Genomic DNA, 21,674 nt, shown 5'->3' with positions numbered 1-21,674 from the left:
TACTGCATCTTACATCCAATTGAAACTGCTTACTAGTCAAGCCTTGGTCTCCAAGTAGAATTTTTACCTCCCACACTTCTCTCCATTACCCAACCGACAATTCCTTGATATCTCAGGCTATGTTTGTTCAATCTATCAATCAATCAATCCTTTATCTTAGTGTGGTTGTGCCATAAATCTATATTCTCTCCAATTTGATTCATCACCTCTTCATTGCTTATCTATCTTGACTTCAAAAGCTTCTATACTCCTCTTCACTGAATTGTTTATCATGCAAATTTCACTTCCTTGTCTGGAATTTACTCCAGACAAATGCATTCACAAAATACTTACATTTATATTTCATGTTTAAAATTTCCTTTTTCAGAATTTTTTTCCCTTGCTACTTATCAGTCTGCATTTTTATCCTCTCCAATTCTGCCAGAGTCGGTTATTTCACTACCCAAATAGCTAAACTCATGTACTACCTTTAGTGCCCATTTTCTTAACCTAATTCCCTCAGCATAGCCTAATTTGATTCAACCACATGTCATTAACCTTGATTTACTTTTGCTGCTAATCATCTTATACTAATGTTTAACAATATTATCAATTGTGTTCAAATGACATTCTGTCTTTTGCCGTCTCTAACAGAATTAGTATGTCACCAGCAAACCACAACTTTTTATGTCTTGTCCCTGAACTTTAATTCCCTATACAAACTTCTCTTTTGATTTCCTATGCTGCTTCCTTAATGTACAGACTGAATAACATCAGGTATAGGCTACAATCCTGCTTCACTGGCTTCTTGATTAATGCTTCCATTTCATGTCCAACTTTTATAACTGCAGTCTGCTTTCTGTACAAGTTGTAGACAACCTTTCACTCCCTTTATTCCTGCTACCTGCAGAATTGCAATAAGCATATTTCAGTCAGCACCGTAAAAAAGCTTTCTCAAAATCTACAAATGCTGTAAATGTAGGTTTGGCTTTCTTTAGTCTATCTTCTAAAATAAGTTGTGGAATCAGAATTCCTTCGCCTATTTCTACATTTTTCCAGAAACCAAACACATATTCTCTGATGTTGGTTTTGCCAGTCTTTCCATTCTTCTGTAAGTAATTCATGTAAGTATTCTGCAATCTGGCTTATTAAACTGAGGATTCAGTAATATTCACACCTGGCCACATCTACCTTCTTAGGAACTGGAATTGTTACAGTCCTCTTGAATATATGTGAGTACTTCACCTGCCTTATATACCAGAGTGGAATACTTTTGTCATGGCTGGCCTATTCAGGTGTCACAAAAAATAGTGGGAATGTCATATACTCCTGGCCTGGTTTCAGACTATGGTTTTCAGTGGTCTGTCAAATTCTTCTTGCAGTATCACAATCCCAATCTCTTGTTTATCCACTCCCTCTTCCCTTTCTGTAACACTGTCTTCAAGTTCGTTTCCTTTGTACAGCCTCCCCCCCCCCCCCCCCCCCCATAAACATTGGACTTTCCTTGTTTGCTTGGTACTGGGTTGCATTCTGAGCTTTTGATATTCATACAGCTTCATATCTTTTCTCCAAATGTGTTATTTAATTTTGCTATAAACGGTATCTATGTTTCCCATAATTATTCATGCTTCTACAGCTTTTGTGGTTTTCCTCTAACTATTACCGATTCACTATTTTGTGTTTTCTGTCAACCTTATTTTTTAAATGTTTTTATTCCCTTTTGCCGGCATCATCTGCTGCAGTTTCATATTCTATCCTTTTGCCAATTAGATTTAATGTTTCGAGTGTTATCTAAAGATTTCAACTAGGTTATTTTACTCATTTGAACTTCCGCTCCCTTCACTATTTCATCTCTTAAGCCTACCTACTTGCCTTCAATTGTATTCCTTTTCCCTGCATCTGTAACTCACTGCATAATAACTCTTTTGAAACACTCATTAACCATTGGTTCTTTCAACTTATCCAGGTCCCATATCCTTAATTTTTAACTTTTCTGCAACTTATTCACTTCCAAACTGTAGTTCATAACAAATAGTTATGCTCAAAGTCCACATTTGTTCCTAGAAAGGCTTTTAAACATTTCTATAACCATTATTAAAACTATCTAAAATCTTCTGGTGTTTCATGTCTCTTTCCTGTACACAGCCTTCCTTCATGGTTAGGGAACAAAGTATTAGCAATGATCAAATTGTGCTCTCTGTAAAATTTTACTAGGTGACACTTCCTCTTTCAATCCTTTCCCCCAGTCCATCTTCTCCTACTATTTTTCCTTCTCTTCCTTTTCCTAATATCAAATTCCAGTCCCCCATCACAATTAAATTTTGATCTTCCCTAATGATCTGAATATATTAATATATTCTTTCATCTCTTCATCATCTACAGAGGTATTATGCATATAAATGTGTACTAAAGTGTTAGAAGTTGGCTTTGTGTACATTCTGGCTACAATGACATGTGAAAGATAGGTAAGCTAAAAGGATAGTGATGTGTCTGCCCCCCCCCCCCCTCCCACCACCACCACTGGCCTAGCCAGGGATTTCCACTATCATTGTCATCTTCTGAGTATGGTTTGTTATTGATAGTATACATTGTAATAATAACTTCTGTAGCACCATTCTGTGCTTTTAACTCAATACATGAGGAATGGTTCAAGTACTGAGCACAGCTAGATGCACACATCATGGCGCACCACATTATTTTCTTCGAACAGTCAGTGTTTCAGTGCACAGGCTTACCTGAAAACTTTTCCCCAACACCCACCCCGAAAGTGTTCCTTATGAAGAATTAATTTCTGTGTCAGAAAAACAATTTAATGAACAGATTAATGTGGCAGCTGTGCGTTAAAAATTCTTTCATTTGCAGAGGCAGCTTAATCAGACTACATTACTCACACTAAGTCAGATCCTCGCATGTGCGAGCAGATTCCTAAGTATCCTGAGCCTAGTTTGCAACAAGTTTTTGAGTTAGTGGAGCATCAGGATTTGTAAGACAGTGCAGAGGTTGACTTTTGATTCCACCCCTATCTGTGCCATACAGAGTAGTGGTAAACAGGTAGTGCCTGTAGTCTGTGCACTGCGGCACACAAAGTCTCAGCCACGGCAGTGATACATCTACATATATACTCCACTAGCCACCAAGAGGTGTGTGGTGGAGGACACAATTCACACCAAAGTCACATTCCCCCCCCCCCCCCCCTATTCCACTCGTGGATCGCCCGAGGGAAAAACAACTGTCTGAACGCCTCAGTACGGACTCTAATTTTCCTTATCTTTGAATGGTGATCATTGTGTGATCTGAAAGTTGGTGGTAATAATATATGCTCTCCATTCTCAGCGAAGATTGGATTTCAGAATTTAGTGAGCAGCCCCTTCTGTTTAGCACTTCGTCTATCTGCAAGTGTGTCCCTCTTCAAACTTTCAATGAGATTTGTAACGCTCTCGCAATGGCTAAATGTGCCAGTCATGAATCTTGCCGCACTTCTTTGGACCTTCTCAATCTCTTGAATCAGACACAACTGGTAAGGGTGCCATACAGACGAACAATACTCTAAGACTGGACGAACTAAAGTATTGTACGCAATTTCCTTTGTTGGAGGACTGCGTCGCTTCAGGATTCTACCAATAAACTGCAATCTAGAGTTCACCTTGCCCGTTACTTGTGTAATCTGATCATTCCATTTGAGATCATTTCGAATAGTCACACCCAGATACTTGACGGATGTTACCGCTTCCAAAGACTGGGCATTAATTTTGTACTCATATACCAATGGGGATTTTCACCTTGTTATACACAGTAGCTTACACTTACTAATATTGAGAGATAACTGCCAGTCATTATACTACGCATTTATTTTCTGCAAATCTTCATTGATCTGTTCACAACTTTCTTGTGATACTACATTCCTGTAGACTACAGCATCATTGGCAAACAGTCTAATGCCGCTGTCAATACCACCAACCAGATCGTTTATGTAAATCGTAAAAAGCAGAGGACCTATAATGCAGCCCTGGGGCACACCTTAAGTTACGCTCGTTTCTGTTGAAGTCACCCCATTCAGAATGACATACTGCTCCCTGTCTTTTAGAAAACTTTCTATCCAACCACATATGTCATCGGCTAGATCGTAAGTGCGCACTTTTTGGAGCAATCGACAGTGCGGTACTGAGTCAAACGCCTTTCAAAAGTTGAGAAATAGGCATCAACCTGGGAGCCGGTATCTAGAGCCTGTTGTATATCACGCACAAAAAGTGCCAGCTGTGTCTCGCATGACCACTGTTTCCTAAAACCGTGATGGTTTCTGCAGATGAGCTTCTCAGAGTCTAGAAAGATCATTATGTCTGAACACAAAATGTGTTCCATGATTCTACAACAAATCGATGTCAGTGAAATTGGCCGGTAATTATGTGCATCCGATTTTATACCCTTTTTATAGACTGCTATGATCTGGGCCTTCTTCCAGTCCCGTGGAACTTTCCGCTGTTCCAATGATCTCTGATAGATGATGGATAAGAATGGTGCTATATTTGTAGCACAGTCAACATATAATCTTACGGGGATACCGTATGGGCCAGATACCTTCCTAGCGTCTGAGGATCTTAACTGTTTTACAATCCCAGATACACTAAACTCTATGTCAGCCATCCTTGCTCAAGGTTGTATGTTGAGAGCACTCCTAGAATAACTTCACACGAGTCTTTGCTTCTGCTCCCTGTGATAAACGTGTAATTTTCCCAGTCAATGGATGTCAGATTAAAGTCTCCACCTATAACTAATGGGTAATTTGGATATTATTTTAAACAGATTCATGAGCTAGGTACCATACTAGTGGTGTTAATTCTTGCCCTTGGTGTTTCACAGGACACAAGCGCCAGGTGTGCCCTTCGTGACGCTAAGTGGTGGTGTTGTGGCAAGTGCAGTCAATCACGCTGCTTGTTTGCAAAACTGCAAGTCCAACACACACTTTGCATATTCTCCAAAGTTCGAGTCAATGAACGTCAATGCAATAGTTTCAAAGCCAAGTAGTGACTCTAATATAGCAAAGGGTAAATCAAGCGCAGCAATGAAAAAGTGACACATTGCTTCTATTCAGTGTCAGGCAAATAAAATGTTTGTCACTTTGCAGATTACCATTCACAAAATACATTTTCAGTTGGACACTGCTGTGTCAGTGATTTTCCTGAACAGAAGCACTTACAAACTGTTAGGCAATCCTAATCTACACTACTCACAGGCAACTCTTTCTGGTTATGGTGGATGACATTCCTGTGTTAAGTATTAGCAGCCTACCTGCCACTTTTCATAATGTTACCAAGGTAGTTTCATTTATGGTTTTGTGCTCACTTGACAGTGAAAACATTTCTGGCATGGATTCTTTTGATTTGTTTGGTCTACACATTCAAAAAAAAAAAAAAAATATTTCCTCTCCATGAACTCTCTTGTGCCTACGGACAGGGTAGCTGGAATGTGTGATGAATTTGGTAACATTTTTCAAGATGGCTTTGGCAAAGCTATTAATTTTGAGGCTCACATTACCAAGAAAGAAAATGCACAACCATGGTTTGCATATCACTCTCAGAGATCAGGTGGCACAAAAACTCTTTTCTTAACAGGACAATGGTGTGATTTCCCCTGTAGCAGCCAGTAGGCAACACTAAATCCATAGAGTGAGATTGACTCTTTTTCCTTTGCCACAGCCTGAGGAACTCATGGACAAACTTAGTGCAGGTCACTCCTTTTCCATGATTGATCTGCGTGATGCTTATTTGCAGCTTCCCTTTAGTTGAACAGACACAACAAATTTTTGTGATCAACACCCACAAAGGGTTAATTAAGTTTCTGAAGTTGCCCTTCAGCTCACAGCTGACTGCTACAGTTCCTTCTTGTTCGAACTATTTGGATGAGTCACTTCAAGTCTTACAAACACCTATCCAATCAAGAAATTTCTTCAAATGCTTTCAGATGCTGGGTTGACATGTAATAAAGACAAGTGTTCCTTCTTCCAGATTGAGATTGAATATTTAGGACATATAATTAATGGTCAAGGTATCCATGCTTTGTAGTCACACTTAACTATCATACAGGACCTCCCAGCTCCTAGGAACGTTAGTGAACTCCAAGCTGTATTGGGTAAATCGATAAATTGACTTATTATATTTGGTTCATTCTGAGCACTGCATGTATTGCAACGCCACTGCATCATCTCCATCAAAAGAATGTTCCATTTGAGGCAACTAGAGAGTGTCAGGTTGCATTTCAGAAACTGAAAGATGCTTTACAGAGTGATCGTTCTTTGGTACATTTTCATCATGCTAAGCCAGTTGTGCTAGTGGTTGATGCATACTCTTAAGGGGTTGGTGCTGGTCTCTCACACAGAGTCGAATCACAGAACAAGTCCAATTGCCTTCACATCCAAACTCGTCAACAAAGCACAGGGCAGCTACTCACAGATTGAGAAGGAAGCTCTTTCTATCTAAAGTACAACCACACAGGCAAGAGTGGCTACCCATAGTGGCTACTGTTGTTGCGTCAGCTGTCACACTGTGGAAGTGGCAACAATTTCATTAGCAGTTAGGCTTGTGTAGCGCAGTATGACAGAGCTGCCACATGCCACTGCTGCAGTCGAATGCACCAGCAGGTGCACACAGTTACTCTGGCTTCCGGTGAATCTGTTTTCTGCGGGGAGAGTTGAATGCTTCATCTATAGTTGCTTCCCCACCCACTGACTCACTAGTCTAAACAAAGCTACACTGCCAACAATTGTGCATCGAGTGGTTCTTCTTTACATTGCATGTGTATTTTTGTGCTATGGCGACTATGCGGAAGCATGTAGTGATTACTTTTGCCAATAAATTTGCAGCTATCAATGAAGTTGAAGAAAGGAAGTTTATTGAAAACTGTTGTCGCTAATTACAGAGTTAGTGTTTCTACCATTTCAGAATGGGTGCAGTGGAAATATAAATTTCTACAGCAAGCCACGAAAAATCCTCCTAGAGAAACTCTGAAAACATGACACTCAAAAAGCAGGTGAAGCTCTTTATCTTTGGTTTACCTAACAATAAGAAAAAGTTTTGCCTTTGACGGGCTTGATACTGCAAGAAAAATATAAAATGTTAGCCAAGTTGTTAAGTGAGGAAGGAAAAGGATTTTCTTCATGCTATGGGTGGTTATACAGGTTTAAAAACAGATACAGCATCCGGCAGCAGAATTTATGTGGAGGAAAATTATCTTCGGATGCAGATGCAGTTGATGTTTCTAAAACAAGAGTTTTGCACCCAAGGTTACACCAAGGATCAAATTTACAATGCCAATGAGACAGGCCTACAAAATCCTTAGCTTGCTCAAAAGAAATGTCTCACTACGACTCAAACTGAAAAAAAAAACGATGGATAACTTTTCATTTGGCATCTAATGCTTCTGGCACACACAAACTGCTCAAAATGCGTATCAGGAGCCCTGAACGATGTTGCCCAAATGAACTACCAGTTTTTTTATAGACACCAAAGAAGTTCTAGGGTGTCTTGTGACCTCTTTACCGAATGGATTGGAGATCAGTTTGTACCGAAAGTTGAAAATTGTTTAACTAAAAAACGTCTGCCTAGAAAAACCATCTCATTAACTGACAATGCGCCTACACATCCTTGTGAGTTAAAATGTGGCAATTATGTTTCCTTCCCCTGAACGTTACCAGTCTCAGTCAACCATTGGACCAGAGCATAACAGCAACATTTAAATGGCACTACCTTGGGCTACTTCTCGGCACCATCCTACAAGACCCACAAAACAAAAACATGCATGAAGTGCTGAAGGCAGAAAACACAAAACATGCAACTTATTGGTGTGTGCATGCCATTGCAATCAAGGTGACTCATACTTGGTCAAAGAATAATGATGCATGAAAATCCAAAAATTATGTAACCTGAAATATTACAAATTTACTGCGGCAGAAACAAAATCTGAACCAGGGTTGTTGCTCCAAATCTCAGAATTCCGTTTTTGACAGAAATACAAAACACAAAGAATAATAAACAAATAGCTCTCAAAAGCTTAATGTACAATAATATTCAACATAATACAGTAAAACTGATTTAACCTGCCTTTAAGACTTACCTGTACCTTCCTCATATTCTGATGACTCTGATTCAGTGATTTCTGGACTTTTGTTTTCATCTTCTTTGTCCAATATTTCAACCTCCTGCACAAAGATATGTATTTTACAGAGGATAGAAGAGAAATAAGGATTTAATTTTATATAAAAGAATATTCCACATTCCTAGGCATGTGACACTTTCCTGAGGGTAATTCAACAATCATCAAACTTCTAAAACACCATTTGCATACCAAGAGTCACATGGGTTACTAATAAATGTTTTATACACAATAACCTTTCCAGTAAGGAATATACAAAAGTACCACTGTACAGACCAAAACCCCTAACAATGAGCAAAATGAAAGTCTGAACAACAAGCAAATTACATACAAACGCAAACCCATCATGTAACAACTGTTACCAGGGGAGCAGAGGAAGAGAATTTTGCAAAAGAGTGCCTGCAGTATCTAGTAATTAATTACTGTGCCTCATATGTCCAATGAGCCTGCACTGTTCTACACCTGTCATGGACATTTCACATTCCACAAGAGCCACCTGTGAAACAAGTTACATTTTATGTCATCTCTACTGCAACAGCCATATAGCTTTACATCCAATTGTGACTATAAACGATGTTATTTACTTGTATGAATGGCCAATACAACATGAAATGGAACTGATCCAGTAACAGGGCATGCTCTTCAGTACAAAATGAGGAGCTACAACAGAGTCTTCACAGCATATGTCACTAGACTCATCTCCCAACAATATTATCACATTGTACTTACAAAATCAAGTCCATACCCAAAAGCAGGGTCATTAGTTGAAATAAAACACTTAGCACTGAAAGCACATTTAACACTGACATACAGACAGAACAGAACTGACGTCTTAAAAAGAGAATGCTCCTATTTACACAAACATCAAATATTCCAGCATAAGAATACAAATATCACAAACATAAGAAATTTCAAGAAACTTCCAGAAATGATGTATACTAAATAACAAATATTTTCTTGTGGTCTGGTCTGAAATGGCAACCTATAGCACACCTGTCCACAACACTAACTGCTGTGGCACACTACATGTAGCCCAGCTCGTGGCATTGCTCCCTCCCCTGGACAAACGAGACCCTCTGTTTCAGAAGTTTTCATGGGAGCTGACAGCGATCCGCTGTTTCAGAAGTTCTCATTGGAGCAGATTACAGCTCCCTGGATCCTCTCGTTCTGGTCATGTTGTCACATCCTCTTCACTAACACAAGCATCGAAGGTAGTCCCTTCCATCGAAGATTTGCAATCATTGAGCAACTTCAGTTTCCATGAACAATAAGCCCCCCACTGTCAATCTGCACCTCAGGAGTGTAATATGGCTTCATACAGAGGACACAGATAATTCACTATGCTTTTGTCTTTTGAGTAAGCGTCATAATCCTTAATCTCATATCCGATATATAATAAGTGACAAAGGATACGATATGGACCAATGTAGTGCTTCATTACCTTTTTCGACAGTCCCACTTTCCACAAAAGCATAAAATCCCATGCCAAGTCCCCCAGGCTACATTTCACTGTCCAGTCCTTGATGTTATAAAGATCTCAATCCTTTTCCTGGACAATCAGGGTTCATTCGTGAGCCAGCTGTATTGCTTCTTCGGTCCTGATAAGGTGTTTCACATAATCATACTGAGTAACATCTGGTTGAAACAGGAACAGTGTTTCCACTGCAGTTTCAGACTAGCTACCATGGAGCAGAAAGGACACTGTGAAACTTGTAGTGTCTCACTTTACTGCGTTATATGCAAATGTCACGATGGACACTATTTCATCCCAATCTCTCCATTCAATATCAACATAAATCAAGAGCATACCTGCATATGTCTTATTAAAGTGTCCTCCTGCGCCTTTCACCTGTGGGCGGTAGGCAGTTGTCATCCTGTGGGTGATGTTGCATATGAAATTACCTCTGACACTACTCTTGACTGGAAAACTTTTTCACTATCAGAGATCACCACAAAGAGCTCTCAAGATCTCACAGTAGCTCAGGCTACCTTTTCCACAGAATATGATACGTCAGACCTGTATTCTTGATTGAAAAATGCAGCTCGACCAAGTCCGCCTGATGGTGAAATTGCAAAACTGTCTTGCAGTGCAGGTAGAAGTGGAGTGGCCCCTGCTTGACAGCTCGGGTATCAAACCCCATGTCATCGCAGCTTTTCAATTCAGTATCTGCAAAATTCTCAAAGACTGCTCATTTGTCCTGATTGTTTTTCTTTACATGCTAGAAAAACCTGTCCATGTAATAATGATATCTGTTAACAGTGTTTCCACCAGTGTCATATAGCAGATGATTGTTGGTGTCAACTGAGTCACGAGTGTCCTGGTGTACAAACACAAATAAATGGCATCAATGCTTCATGGGTCGCAGCATGTCACCTTACACTGTCAACAATAATTTATGGTACTTCAGTTTTATTCCATTTAGTCTCAGTTATTAATCAGCCTATATATTTCCATCTGCCTCCATAGCTGAGTGGTCAGTGCAGATGACTGCCACGCAGGGGACCAAGGTTTGATTCCCAATACTGCTGGGCGTTTTTCCTTGGTGGGAGGACTGGTACTGGGTGCACTCACCCTCGTGGGACCAACTGAGGAGCTACTCGATTGATTAGTAGTGGTTCCAATGTCAAGAAACCCAACAATGACTGAAAGAGCAGCATGCTACCTACTTGCCCCCCATATACCCATCCAGTGACGCCACTGGTAGAGGGCGACACAGTGGTTGGTCGGGCCCAACTGGCCCACCTAGGGCCAGAACACTGTACTTTACCTTTTTTACCTACGTATCTCCAATTTTGATCTTCCACAATACAATCAATAGCAACACAGGTGTTGTCTTACACTCATCAAGAAATGCGGATACAAAACAGGCTGTTCTAAAACTGATGTATAAATAATGTCCTCTATCAGTATAACAGGTTACATTTCAATGTAGTTACAGCACCAATGAACTTTCAGAAATTTCTAGGACACACTATTGTCAACCTTCCACAAAGTTTCATTTACCTACATGACATAGTAGTGACATAAAGAACTCAGGGGGAGCATATATCAAATCTCCAGCAAATATTTTCAATCCTTCTGAAACTCTGATTAACGTGCAACTTGTAAAATGCTCCCTCTTCCCATCTTCTATAAATTATATAGGATACATCCTTCCCATATTCCAAAACTAAAGAATGTAAACAACCTGCATGTTTTCATGGGGAAGCCTATGCATTATGCCCCATTCCCCTAAATAACAATGACAGTCAACCTACTGAATCAATGCAGAGAAAAAGGGATCCCTCTCCAATGGTCTGCAGACTGTCATGTCAACAAGCTTTTCTTAAGCTGAAGCAATGCCTCCAAACTGCTCCATGCCTAATCTCGCATCAGCCTCATTTACCAATTGTGTTGGTCATGGACCTGTCACAATGTTCCATCAGGGCCGCTCTATCACATAATTACCCAAATGGTTCGGAATGGCCTATCGTGTTCACCTCCAAGATGCTGATCGCAGCACAAGAAAATTATACTAAGTACTGAAGAAGGCATTGCCAATTATATTTAATATACAAAAGTTCTGCATGTTCCTGTTTGGCAACAAATTTCATCTGGCCACAGGTCATACACCACTGTTGTCCATATTTGGCTCTAATTCAAATCTGAATAAATGAACATCTCAGAGGTTACAATACTGAGCTCTTTTCTTGTCAAATTACCACTATTCTGTCAGCTCAACACTTGAATGTCGTCTGAATTCTGTCAAGATTCCTTATGAGACCAGATGAGGAATATGGTAAATAAGACACCATTTACTGATTTGCAACTAGAACAGTTGATGGAAGAGTTTCCCATCACTTCCAGGGATGTCACAGCAGCCACACATAAGGATTCACTCTTCAGGCAAGTTTGTCAGTTTGTAAAATCCAGCTGGCTGCATGCCTCCACGGAACTTCATTGTCGTCGTCCTCCTCCCCCGCTCCCCAGCGCGATGCTATGCCCTCCACCTTTGCAAAGGTGTCCTACTGTTGAATAACAATAGCCACCAGTGTCGAGCAGTCATTCTTGGGCTTCTGTGCTGTTGTACATTGCAACTCTTACATCAGCCCTACAGTGACATTTCCACATTTCCAGAATGAAGAATCTTACTCCACAATATGTGTATTAGCAATGTGTAGATGAAGATGTTGTGCAAGTGGCTCCTAATGTCAGCTTTTTCACTTGCAGCAACTAGCACTGCTTAAAACCTTTCAGACATGGTCTACGAGAGATCAGGTGCATGAGGATACCACCAAAGTCCTCACAACTATTTTTTCCTATTGGACAAGCCCCAATAACTCTTGTTACAGATAACAGTCTGGAGTTCAACTCTGCAGATTTTCGGCATCTTTGCACCCAGAATGGAATTAAGCATGATACCATACTTCCTTTTTCATCCTGCATCTAATCATATGACAGAAAATTTACAATGCAGATGAAAAAAATCTAGACATAATTCCTACTGATTTTGCACTGCTCTCATTTTTATCCTCGCACTGGGCAACACCGTTTGTCTGAAGATTGATGCTCAAAATTTCAGTGCATCGAATGGCTAGTTAGATCATTAACAAAAAAAGAAAAGGAAAAAAAAAACCCAACAACAACAACAACAACAACAACAACAACAACAACACACACACACACACACACACACACACACACACACACACACACACACACACACACACACACACACACATCATAATGCTTTCATTTCAAAGTGCAAGTGGAGAGAGTGAGGTTGTGGTAGTAGAAAGTATAAATAAAAAAAATTAATACATAATTAAAAGACCAGAGACATTTTTAATGCAGATGGAAGTGGCATATTTTGCAATTTACCTCCTGTGAAGGCATATTCTGTTCAAGGAGAAAAATGCCAGGGAGTTAAGAAAAGTAAAGAAAGAATGGCTGTGCTATTTTGTGTAAATAATGATGGAAGTGAGAATTTGCCACCACTGATAATAGGGATATTTAAATCTCTCAGGTGTTCTCAAAACTAAAAAAACTAGCTTGTTCTTATGACTACAACAGCAACACCTGAATGCAATGGAAATGTTTACAAGCTTTCTCAGGCATTTAGATGCCAAGATGAGTGTAGTAGGTGGCAAAATAATGCTAATAATTGACCGAAGCCTTATACATCATACGAAAACACCATTTCTGAGAAATGTAAATGTTTAAATGTTGCATTCCTTCCATCGAACTGCACATCAGCAGTGGCCTCTGGACCTGGGCACAATAACTATTAATGGCAAATACAGAGTAACAGTTGTCCAGAAGTCAATTGCATTCCTTGAGAGGAAGTAAGTGATGAGACTCAGCATTCTACAGGCTATGCATATGTTTGTAGCTGTATAGAGTTGTGCAACACAACATATTCTGTTGAACTGTTTTGGAAAGGCTGGTTGTGGTACATCAATTTCTGCTGAAGACGACACTGCTCCGCAAGAAGACTACAGTAGAGTCACAAACGTTCCTGAAAATGTAACATTCCAGGACTTTGTTTCTTGTGATGATGACATTTTGACTCCCACATCCAAGATGAATGTGAGATGTGTGTAATTCTAGTGAAGGAACACTGTGAGGTAGAAGGTGATTTTAAAAATGATGAAAAAAAGGCGGCGGCCTTTGGATGAAGTTTCCAGCTGCTATGCAAGGAATTGATACCATTAGGAACTACTATTCCTCTTTTAATGTAAATGAGTCAATTCTAACAAATATCAACCAACTGGAGCAACAGCTTCAGTCACTACACTACACAGGAAGGACAAAACAAATAACTCTTCCTGTTTAATCTTTTTAAAATAAGGAATGTGTTCTGCAAAAAGTTTAGTGTGTGTGTGTGTGTGTGTGTGTGTGTGTGTATGTAATTAAAAATAATAGCTCTTACAATACTGAGACATGCCGGAATTATGAATTTGGGTTACTCCTTCTATGTACTTATGCTAAACCCCCATTTAAGGAAATTCATTAAAAAGGGGTTTTACGATACATGCTCTCTGATGGATTTAATTATGATGACCTTGAGATACTTGACTATTTTCTGGACACTGATTTGGACTTCATTATTTCCTGTGGCCAATCTTTGGCTTGTACAGATTTATGTCAATTTCCCTAATGTGGCACTGCCTGTTCTCTATTCAACTGCATGTTGTGCCTTCTGTGAGTGACCTGACAATGCGTGTATGTGCACTGAGAGAGTGGTATATATTAAAGTATCTCTCAGTTTGCTGAACTTACAGTGTTCCCCAGCACTAACGTTTGAGTTAGTGAATAACTCTCCAGAGTACTTTAATGGCCAGGAGGTATCCACCTATAGAACTCTTTGTTGCTGGTTAGTTCAAGAAGAGTCAGGATGTATTGTATTCTGTGCTTTATTTGTATTTAATTAGTGTTCAATAAAACCTGTGTTGTTGAAGAAGCAGACTTGCAACATTATCCAAGAAGAAAACACAGTTCAGATAAATATTTATCAATGACAAAGGTGAGGAGAGTGCACCTAACTGTCTGAAACAATCTATCTTTATCAAATTACAAGATACAAATGTAAAACCAGTGCCATTTTGCTGAAGAAAAAAGCTACCAAACTGGGAGACATACCAGAATAACAAACATATGTTGAATTTTTAAAAATTTTTTTTTTACAAACATTCCACTTTATACGTCTTCTACCTTCCTACCAGAAAACTAGAGCACTGATGAAATTGTAAATGGTATATCGTAACAATGACATAAATAGTGATGACCGTAAGCTTCAGACATTACAATATTCATGTAAACTGATCACACTTCAAAAAGTGTAATGCAGATTTAATGTTGCTAAATAGTTTCTACTGAATTTCATCAAGAATCTTTGTAGGATATCCAAAAGTATGCTTATGAATTAAAACTTACAACTTCTTCTTTGCGGCTCAATAATTTTTCTCGAAGCTGTTGTCGTCTTTTTTCTATCTCTGAATCACTAAGTTCTTCCTCCTCCTCTTCTTCACTCCCTTCATCTCGATGTGGTTTGCCATCGTCTTCATCTGATTCACCACCCTGAAGTACTTCAGGGGCATGAATATGTCTGAAATATTTCACACAATATAGTAAGTATAGGTGGAAAACATTACAAAGAAAGTTTCAGAGATGGAAGGAAGAAAGATTAAGGTTTAAATCTAGTTGACAAAAATCATTAAAGATTATCTAGGAACTCTTCAATCCAATCACACAATTGGTCTGATAGTCCATATGCTCTTACTTTGTTCATCAAATGACTGTGGGGAACTGTATCAAATGCCTTGCGTAAGTCAAGAAACATGGCATCTACCTGGGAACCCGTGTCTATGGCCCTCTGAGTCTCGTGAAAGATTAGCGCGAGCTTAATGTAAATTTAAATGATTCGCTTATCCCTCAAAATAAAGGCTTCCACCATTGAACTATTTATTCATCTTTACTGCTTTAGATGATTATCTGAACTGTTGATCAGGTATCTGTGCGAGTGGCTTTTGAGCTCTAATGTTCAGACATTTCTACTGGGCACGGACTCCTCAAAACATTAAATTGGACCTTCTTCCATTGTGAACCGTATGTTCAGATCAGTACCATTCAGAACATGTAGAGTGTTCCTTTTCTCAATGAGACCACATAACAATGATGAAGTCAATGGATCAAAAACAACAAGTGAGTTTGTTCACCTCAAGACCAATTTCTCTTAGGTTTTATACATAAAAATTTGCTACAATTCCAATGAGTATGTTCCCCATAGCTACACTTATCAGTTAATTTGCAGAACTTATTGGCCCACTGCAAAGTAAGTTGACATGTGGCAATTCATGAAAGGACTAGCAAAGTCCTTTGTGAAGATATCTTCTTGCAGTGATGTCATCTCATTCACCACAACCATGGTGAATAAAAATAGATTATAACATTTGAATATGATGCCTCTAAGATATAATTTGGAAGTTTAGTATGTTTCAATAAAGTAAGTAGAATCCTTTACATATATGTGTGTAAGTTTTTCCCGTAAACAGTTGTAGGAGTGTGGCCAGTCTATTGTGCAAACAGAAACTGGGTAGGTTTATTATTAGTTCAAGCACAGAAACTGTGGGGTGGCTCATTAGAGAGTGGAGTTTGACTCCACATATTTCCACTGAGTGTCCCACGGACAGAAAACTTTAGGTTGGAAATATGACTTATACCTTGAGTGAAATTTCAGAAACCACATATAAATAGCAATATACAACTGAACATTTATTTACATTTTTACTTTACACATTTAAAAGACATCTCATACTAAGAGAATGCTGTACATTGCACAAGTTATGGTAGAATACAAACAGGAATTTTAAAGGCAAGAATGTATGAAACTAATTAAAGGAGTTGAAGTGCCTAGCATAGCCTGCAAAAGTTGACTACCAATTTTGATTTTACTTGGACAATCAGCTTCGCAAAAATATTTCATATTGAATCGTACGTCTGAAAAATAGATTGGAGAAACATAAATTTGTTCTACTCTACAGCTGTTTTGGACTCTACAAAAGTGAATATGCAAAGTGATCTGACTATTGTCAAGTGGTAAAGAATGTCCCCTCTGTGGAAAAATACAAGGAATCACCACCACGTAATGTCCCCTCTGTGGAAAAATACAAGGAATCACCACCGGGAAGAAGTGTCCTGAGACAGCACACGGAAAATTATACGAGGCATTAGTAGCACTATGTGTGTACCCCAGGGAGAACAAAATCAAGCTCAAATGCTCAAATGTTTCACCCTCAAAGTGCTTCCACTATGACGACAACTACGCCTCAACAAAACCATATGTGACATATAAATATGCATCAGTGTTGCAAGTTCCTACTTCTAATATGTTCATCAAAACTATCTCAGGAAGCATAATAGGACTGCTTCTCAATATACATCAATGTGTTATCACATGGGATCAACAGCACACACTAATTGTTCACTGATGGTGGTATTGTCAACAGTAATGTATCATCACTACAGTATTTTTTGTGGAATTCTGGGAACGTATGTTACATGTCTCAAGGAAACAGTACACACAACACCAGTGTGATCTACTGAATACTTCTCCACTGTTTGGAGTGCTTATTCAGCTGAGACCACAACTGTTGTAAAAAGATCAGTAGGCTATAGGTGTGAAAAAAGCTGTAACATAGATACCCCGCACTCAGAAGAAAGTAAATGAGGTATTTGGGAGAAGGATGATTTGTTCTCACAAAACCCTATTGAGTAAATTTAGAGAACTGGTGTGTGAATGTGCAACAGTTCTGCTCCCTCCATTGTATACCTCCCTTGGAGAGCATATAATTAGATAAGAGAGATTAAGACTAGTAGTGGAAGCTATTAGTATGAAGTAGTCTTCACTATACACTTTACAATCATTTAAAGAGTAGAAACGTAGGCAAATAATTACAACAGCTTAACTGACATTGTGATAGTCCACTTCAGGTGGCAAGGTAGGGACAAAGTGCAAAATTTTGTGTCATGGCTTCTACAAGTCCTCGATATGTGATAGCAGGTGGATGGCAAAAGGTTTCCCTCCACAACTGATAAAATACCTTTAGATTAGGAGGAAAAGGGGTGATTTATAACATGCAAGATGGCACAAAATGTAGTCCCAGATGTTTCTAACATCCTAACGCACTGTAAATTGTTACAAGACATCAGCTGCCATTCTTTGGCATGCTCCTCAAACTAGTATAACACTATCAGACCTCGTGGCCAAATCAAATGTTTTATTTGAAACTGCCATGTGAGAAGTGGGTGATATCAGCCATGAAAGGATACAGTTTCACTAAAGTCTTCTGTACCAATTAAAACTCCCAGAGAAACCAAATTTAATGTCATTCACAGTATAAAGCTGACATCACTGGTCTGTGTACATCATGTCAAGCAGGTGTCTAGCATGGATTCTCCAGACGGACAGCATATTTTGACAACCACTAACACACTGTGACTATTTGGTGTTGCAACATATTTCCATTGTCCCAGGGACCAGTCCCAATGTTCCCAACCCAACAAGAACATAACTGATGATAAAACTTCTGGCAGATCAAAACCGTGTGTCAGATCAGGATTCAAACCTGGGACTTTTGCCTTAACTTTGGAAGGCAGGAGATGAGGGACTACCAGAAGTAAAGCTATGGAGGTGGAGCATAAGTGATGCTTGGATGGTTCAGTCAGTAGAGCACTTGCTTGCGAAAGACAAATGTCTCAGGTTCAAGCTCCAGTCTGGTATACAGTTTCCAATCAGCACACACTCCTATGAAGAGTGAAAATTCTTTCTGATGACTGATGATAATGTTTGCTCAAGAAAGAGACAGACAAAAACACCATCATTCATTAAAAAAAATTATACTCTCTCACTCTTTCCAGTTGGTGTATGCAGCATGTATCACACTGTCTAGAGCTTAAATTATTTTTACAAACTCTTCCTCAAATTGGAAGACCAGATTATCAACATAGTATACAGGCGGAAAATGGAGGTTTGCATATCAATACAGTTTGCGCAGGTTTCACAAAAAGTGCGACACCCTTCATTCATCAGGTAATAAAGCAGACCAGCAAGTTCTACAATGCAAGATCTGGGCGAGAGGGGCTGAAAAGCATTAGAAATTGACAGAGCATCATTAAAATGGATTCACTATATTGCAGATTATTTTACTGTACCGCTCAAGCAATTCCACACAAACTCCATTCTTTCTAAGAAGTTCATCATGTGTTCATGAATTTTTTTGTTTTATTTTCATATGGACTTTCTCTTTCAAATGTGCTCCCAGCTTATTATACTTGCCATACTGTATTATAATGGAGATTACACACACCCACACACACACATATATATATATATATATATATATATATATATATTTAAAAAGAAAGATGATGAGACTTACCAAACAAAAGCGCTGGCAGGTCGATAGACACACAAACAAACACAAACATACACACAAAATCTAGCTTTCGCAACCAATGGTTGCCTCGTCAGGAAAGAGGGAAGGAGAGGGAAAGACAAAAGGATTTGGGTTTTAAGGGAGAGGGTAAGGAGTCATTCCAATCCCGGGAGCGGAAAGACTTACCTTAGGGGGAAAAAAGGACAGGTATACACTCGCACACACACACATATCCATCCTCATATACAGGATGGATATGTGTGTGTGTGCGAGTGTATACCTGTCCTTTTTTCCCCCTAAGGTAAGTCTTTCCGCTCCCGGGATTGGAATGACTCCTTACCCTCTCCCTTAAAACCCAAATCCTTTTGTCTTTCCCTCTCCTTCCCTCTTTCCTGACGAGGCAACCATTGGTTGCGAAAGCTAGATTTTGTGTGTATGTTTGTGTTTGTTTGTGTGTCTATCGACCTGCCAGCGCTTTTGTTTGGTAAGTCTCATCATCTTTCTTTTTAAATATATTTTTCCCACGTGGAACGTTTCCCTCTATTATATATATATATATATATATATATATATATATATATATATATATATATAGAGAGAGAGAGAGAGAGAGAGAGAGAGAGAGAGAGAGAAGAAACACCACCTCAGAGAGATCCCACACATTGGGACAATGTTCATAATTTGATTGTTTTTTTTTCACGAGCTTGTCTGGCTACTGTGTCTATAATCTCTTTATCACAAATTTCGATGTGCCCTGATATCCAACACAATGACACTATTTATCTGGTTCTACTGGGAAAACAGAGTATCCTAGATGTTCTGGAGAAGATTCTCTTCTGGGTACATTCACAAGATGAGGGATGTTTTCATACAACCACACACTATCTGAAAGCCATCAGGATTCCATACAACTCGTCACTGAAGATGCTGAATTTGGCTGGATGTCTGAGAAAACAATAGAACAGCTACTTAGAACCATCTGTATAAACCACTGAATCATTACAGTGCTTGAATTTAAAAAAAGAATACGGAAAGTAAGCCAACAGATAAAATTTCCCTTATTCAATTTGTTGTGTTCCTTTATCAGGTAATGTGACTGCTTGCTCCAATAGTGCAGGAGAGCCTAGATATCTGCTACACTGTTCTGCATTAAAAAATGTTTTGTGCCAATCCGTAATGGTTTTGTGGCTAATGTGAGGGTCATGAATAGTCGCTTTGCTGGAGATAAGCAATGATGATGGGTGCTGAAGCCTTTTCTGCTGACTTTGATTTAAAGGCACGCTGCTGTTGGGCAGAAATTGCTGACTCATTAGCTTCAACATAGGGGTTACCGATAGGGCTTGTTCTGTGAGCTCCTGCTGCCAGTCTGATGGCCATACGGTCTACAGCAGCTTTTTTCCAATGCAGGAATGCGAGATCTCTGTTGCCACTACACGTATAAACTTCAGGCTGCACCACGAGTGGTACACTCATAGACTAGATGCGACTGAATGAATGCTTCATAAAACTGTTGTACACACGATCTGTCTGCACCACAGATGTTTTTACTAAGACACATTAAATTTTTAACAGTTTTAATTGCTATTACTTTGTGGCCTCCTTTGGTGTCATACCCATGTGAGCCTTTGACAAAGTATGAAACCAAGAAATGTAACAGACTGATTAAAATCGAGAATGGTGCCATTTGAAATGTGGTTCTTGTTTGTTAAAAATATGACAATTATGATTAAAATGAATACACACAGGTTTATCTGTTGACAGATTAGGAGCAGCATGAAACTTACTCTCTTAAGGGCACCTTTCTGTTGTATAAAATTGCTTGACATTGTGCTTCCTATTCGGCAATGAAATGGCTGCTCTGCAAAGAGATACTTCCACAATGTTGGCGACCTTCCACAGAAGCCACAGTGTGTTCTACCTTCACACGACATAGCTTGCTCTTTCAGTATCAAAGAATAAGCCTAAAAGGTTCTGTCTACAAAGAAAAGGTTGCTTTAGAGCTGCCTACAGTAGTCAGATTATCTTGGGTAGATCAACACTTCCTGAAACCACATTTTAAGCAATTAACAAGTTTTTTCCTCTGTCTAAGCACCACAATAGGCAGTAACAGTTTGTGAGAGCAACACTGTGGTAAATGCTTATATACATATTAGATTTCCTTGGTTTTATGAGGGATATCATAAGAAATGGTCTCCATTAACCTGGCTACGGTTGCTGTGGCCATATGCTGTTGAAATGATCAGAAACAATTGTTTCATACAGTTGACACAACAAGTTACACATGGTAACCCCTGGTCCTGGGGCTGTATCTTTACCAGCAGAAAAGACATTTTCCATATCCCATATAGAGAAGGGAAAGTTATATTTTTCTCATTTGTCTAAACTAAAATACAATACCCTCTCTAAAGCTTCTTTCCAATGTAGCAATGTTGCATCTTTGTTGCCATCAGACATTACAGGTGCTCGTTTCTGTTGTCAGTTTTTAGAATTATTTCAAAAGAAAGAATAAATGTGTGCATTTACTCATTAGGTTTCGCAGGTCACTGTAATTTTCTGCTACAAATTGCTCAATAACTCTCCTAGCACCCCCCCCCCCCCCCTCTCTCTCTCTCTCTCTCTCTCTCTCTCTCTCT

The 21,674-nt window shown here is 39.2% G+C and overlaps 1 protein-coding gene across 1 annotated transcript in view; it reads right to left on the bottom strand.

The window, feature by feature from the left end:
* LOC126184092 (microfibrillar-associated protein 1) overlaps positions 1-21,674 on the bottom strand; it is a 76,592-nt gene that overhangs the window by 37,366 nt on the left and 17,552 nt on the right. The window contains exons 3-4 of the mRNA XM_049926453.1: positions 15,041-15,212; positions 8,086-8,170 (exon numbers count right to left, since the gene is read on the bottom strand). Of these exons, the coding sequence (XP_049782410.1) occupies positions 8,086-8,170; positions 15,041-15,212 (257 nt within the window). The remainder of the gene's footprint in view (positions 1-8,085; positions 8,171-15,040; positions 15,213-21,674) is intronic.

The sequence above is a fragment of the Schistocerca cancellata genome, chromosome 4 (genome assembly GCF_023864275.1).
Source record: "Schistocerca cancellata isolate TAMUIC-IGC-003103 chromosome 4, iqSchCanc2.1, whole genome shotgun sequence".
Lineage (NCBI taxonomy): Eukaryota > Metazoa > Arthropoda > Insecta > Orthoptera > Acrididae > Schistocerca > Schistocerca cancellata.
Note: the sequence above shows the minus strand (reverse complement) of the source record. Positions and strands in the feature narration are given on the sequence as shown.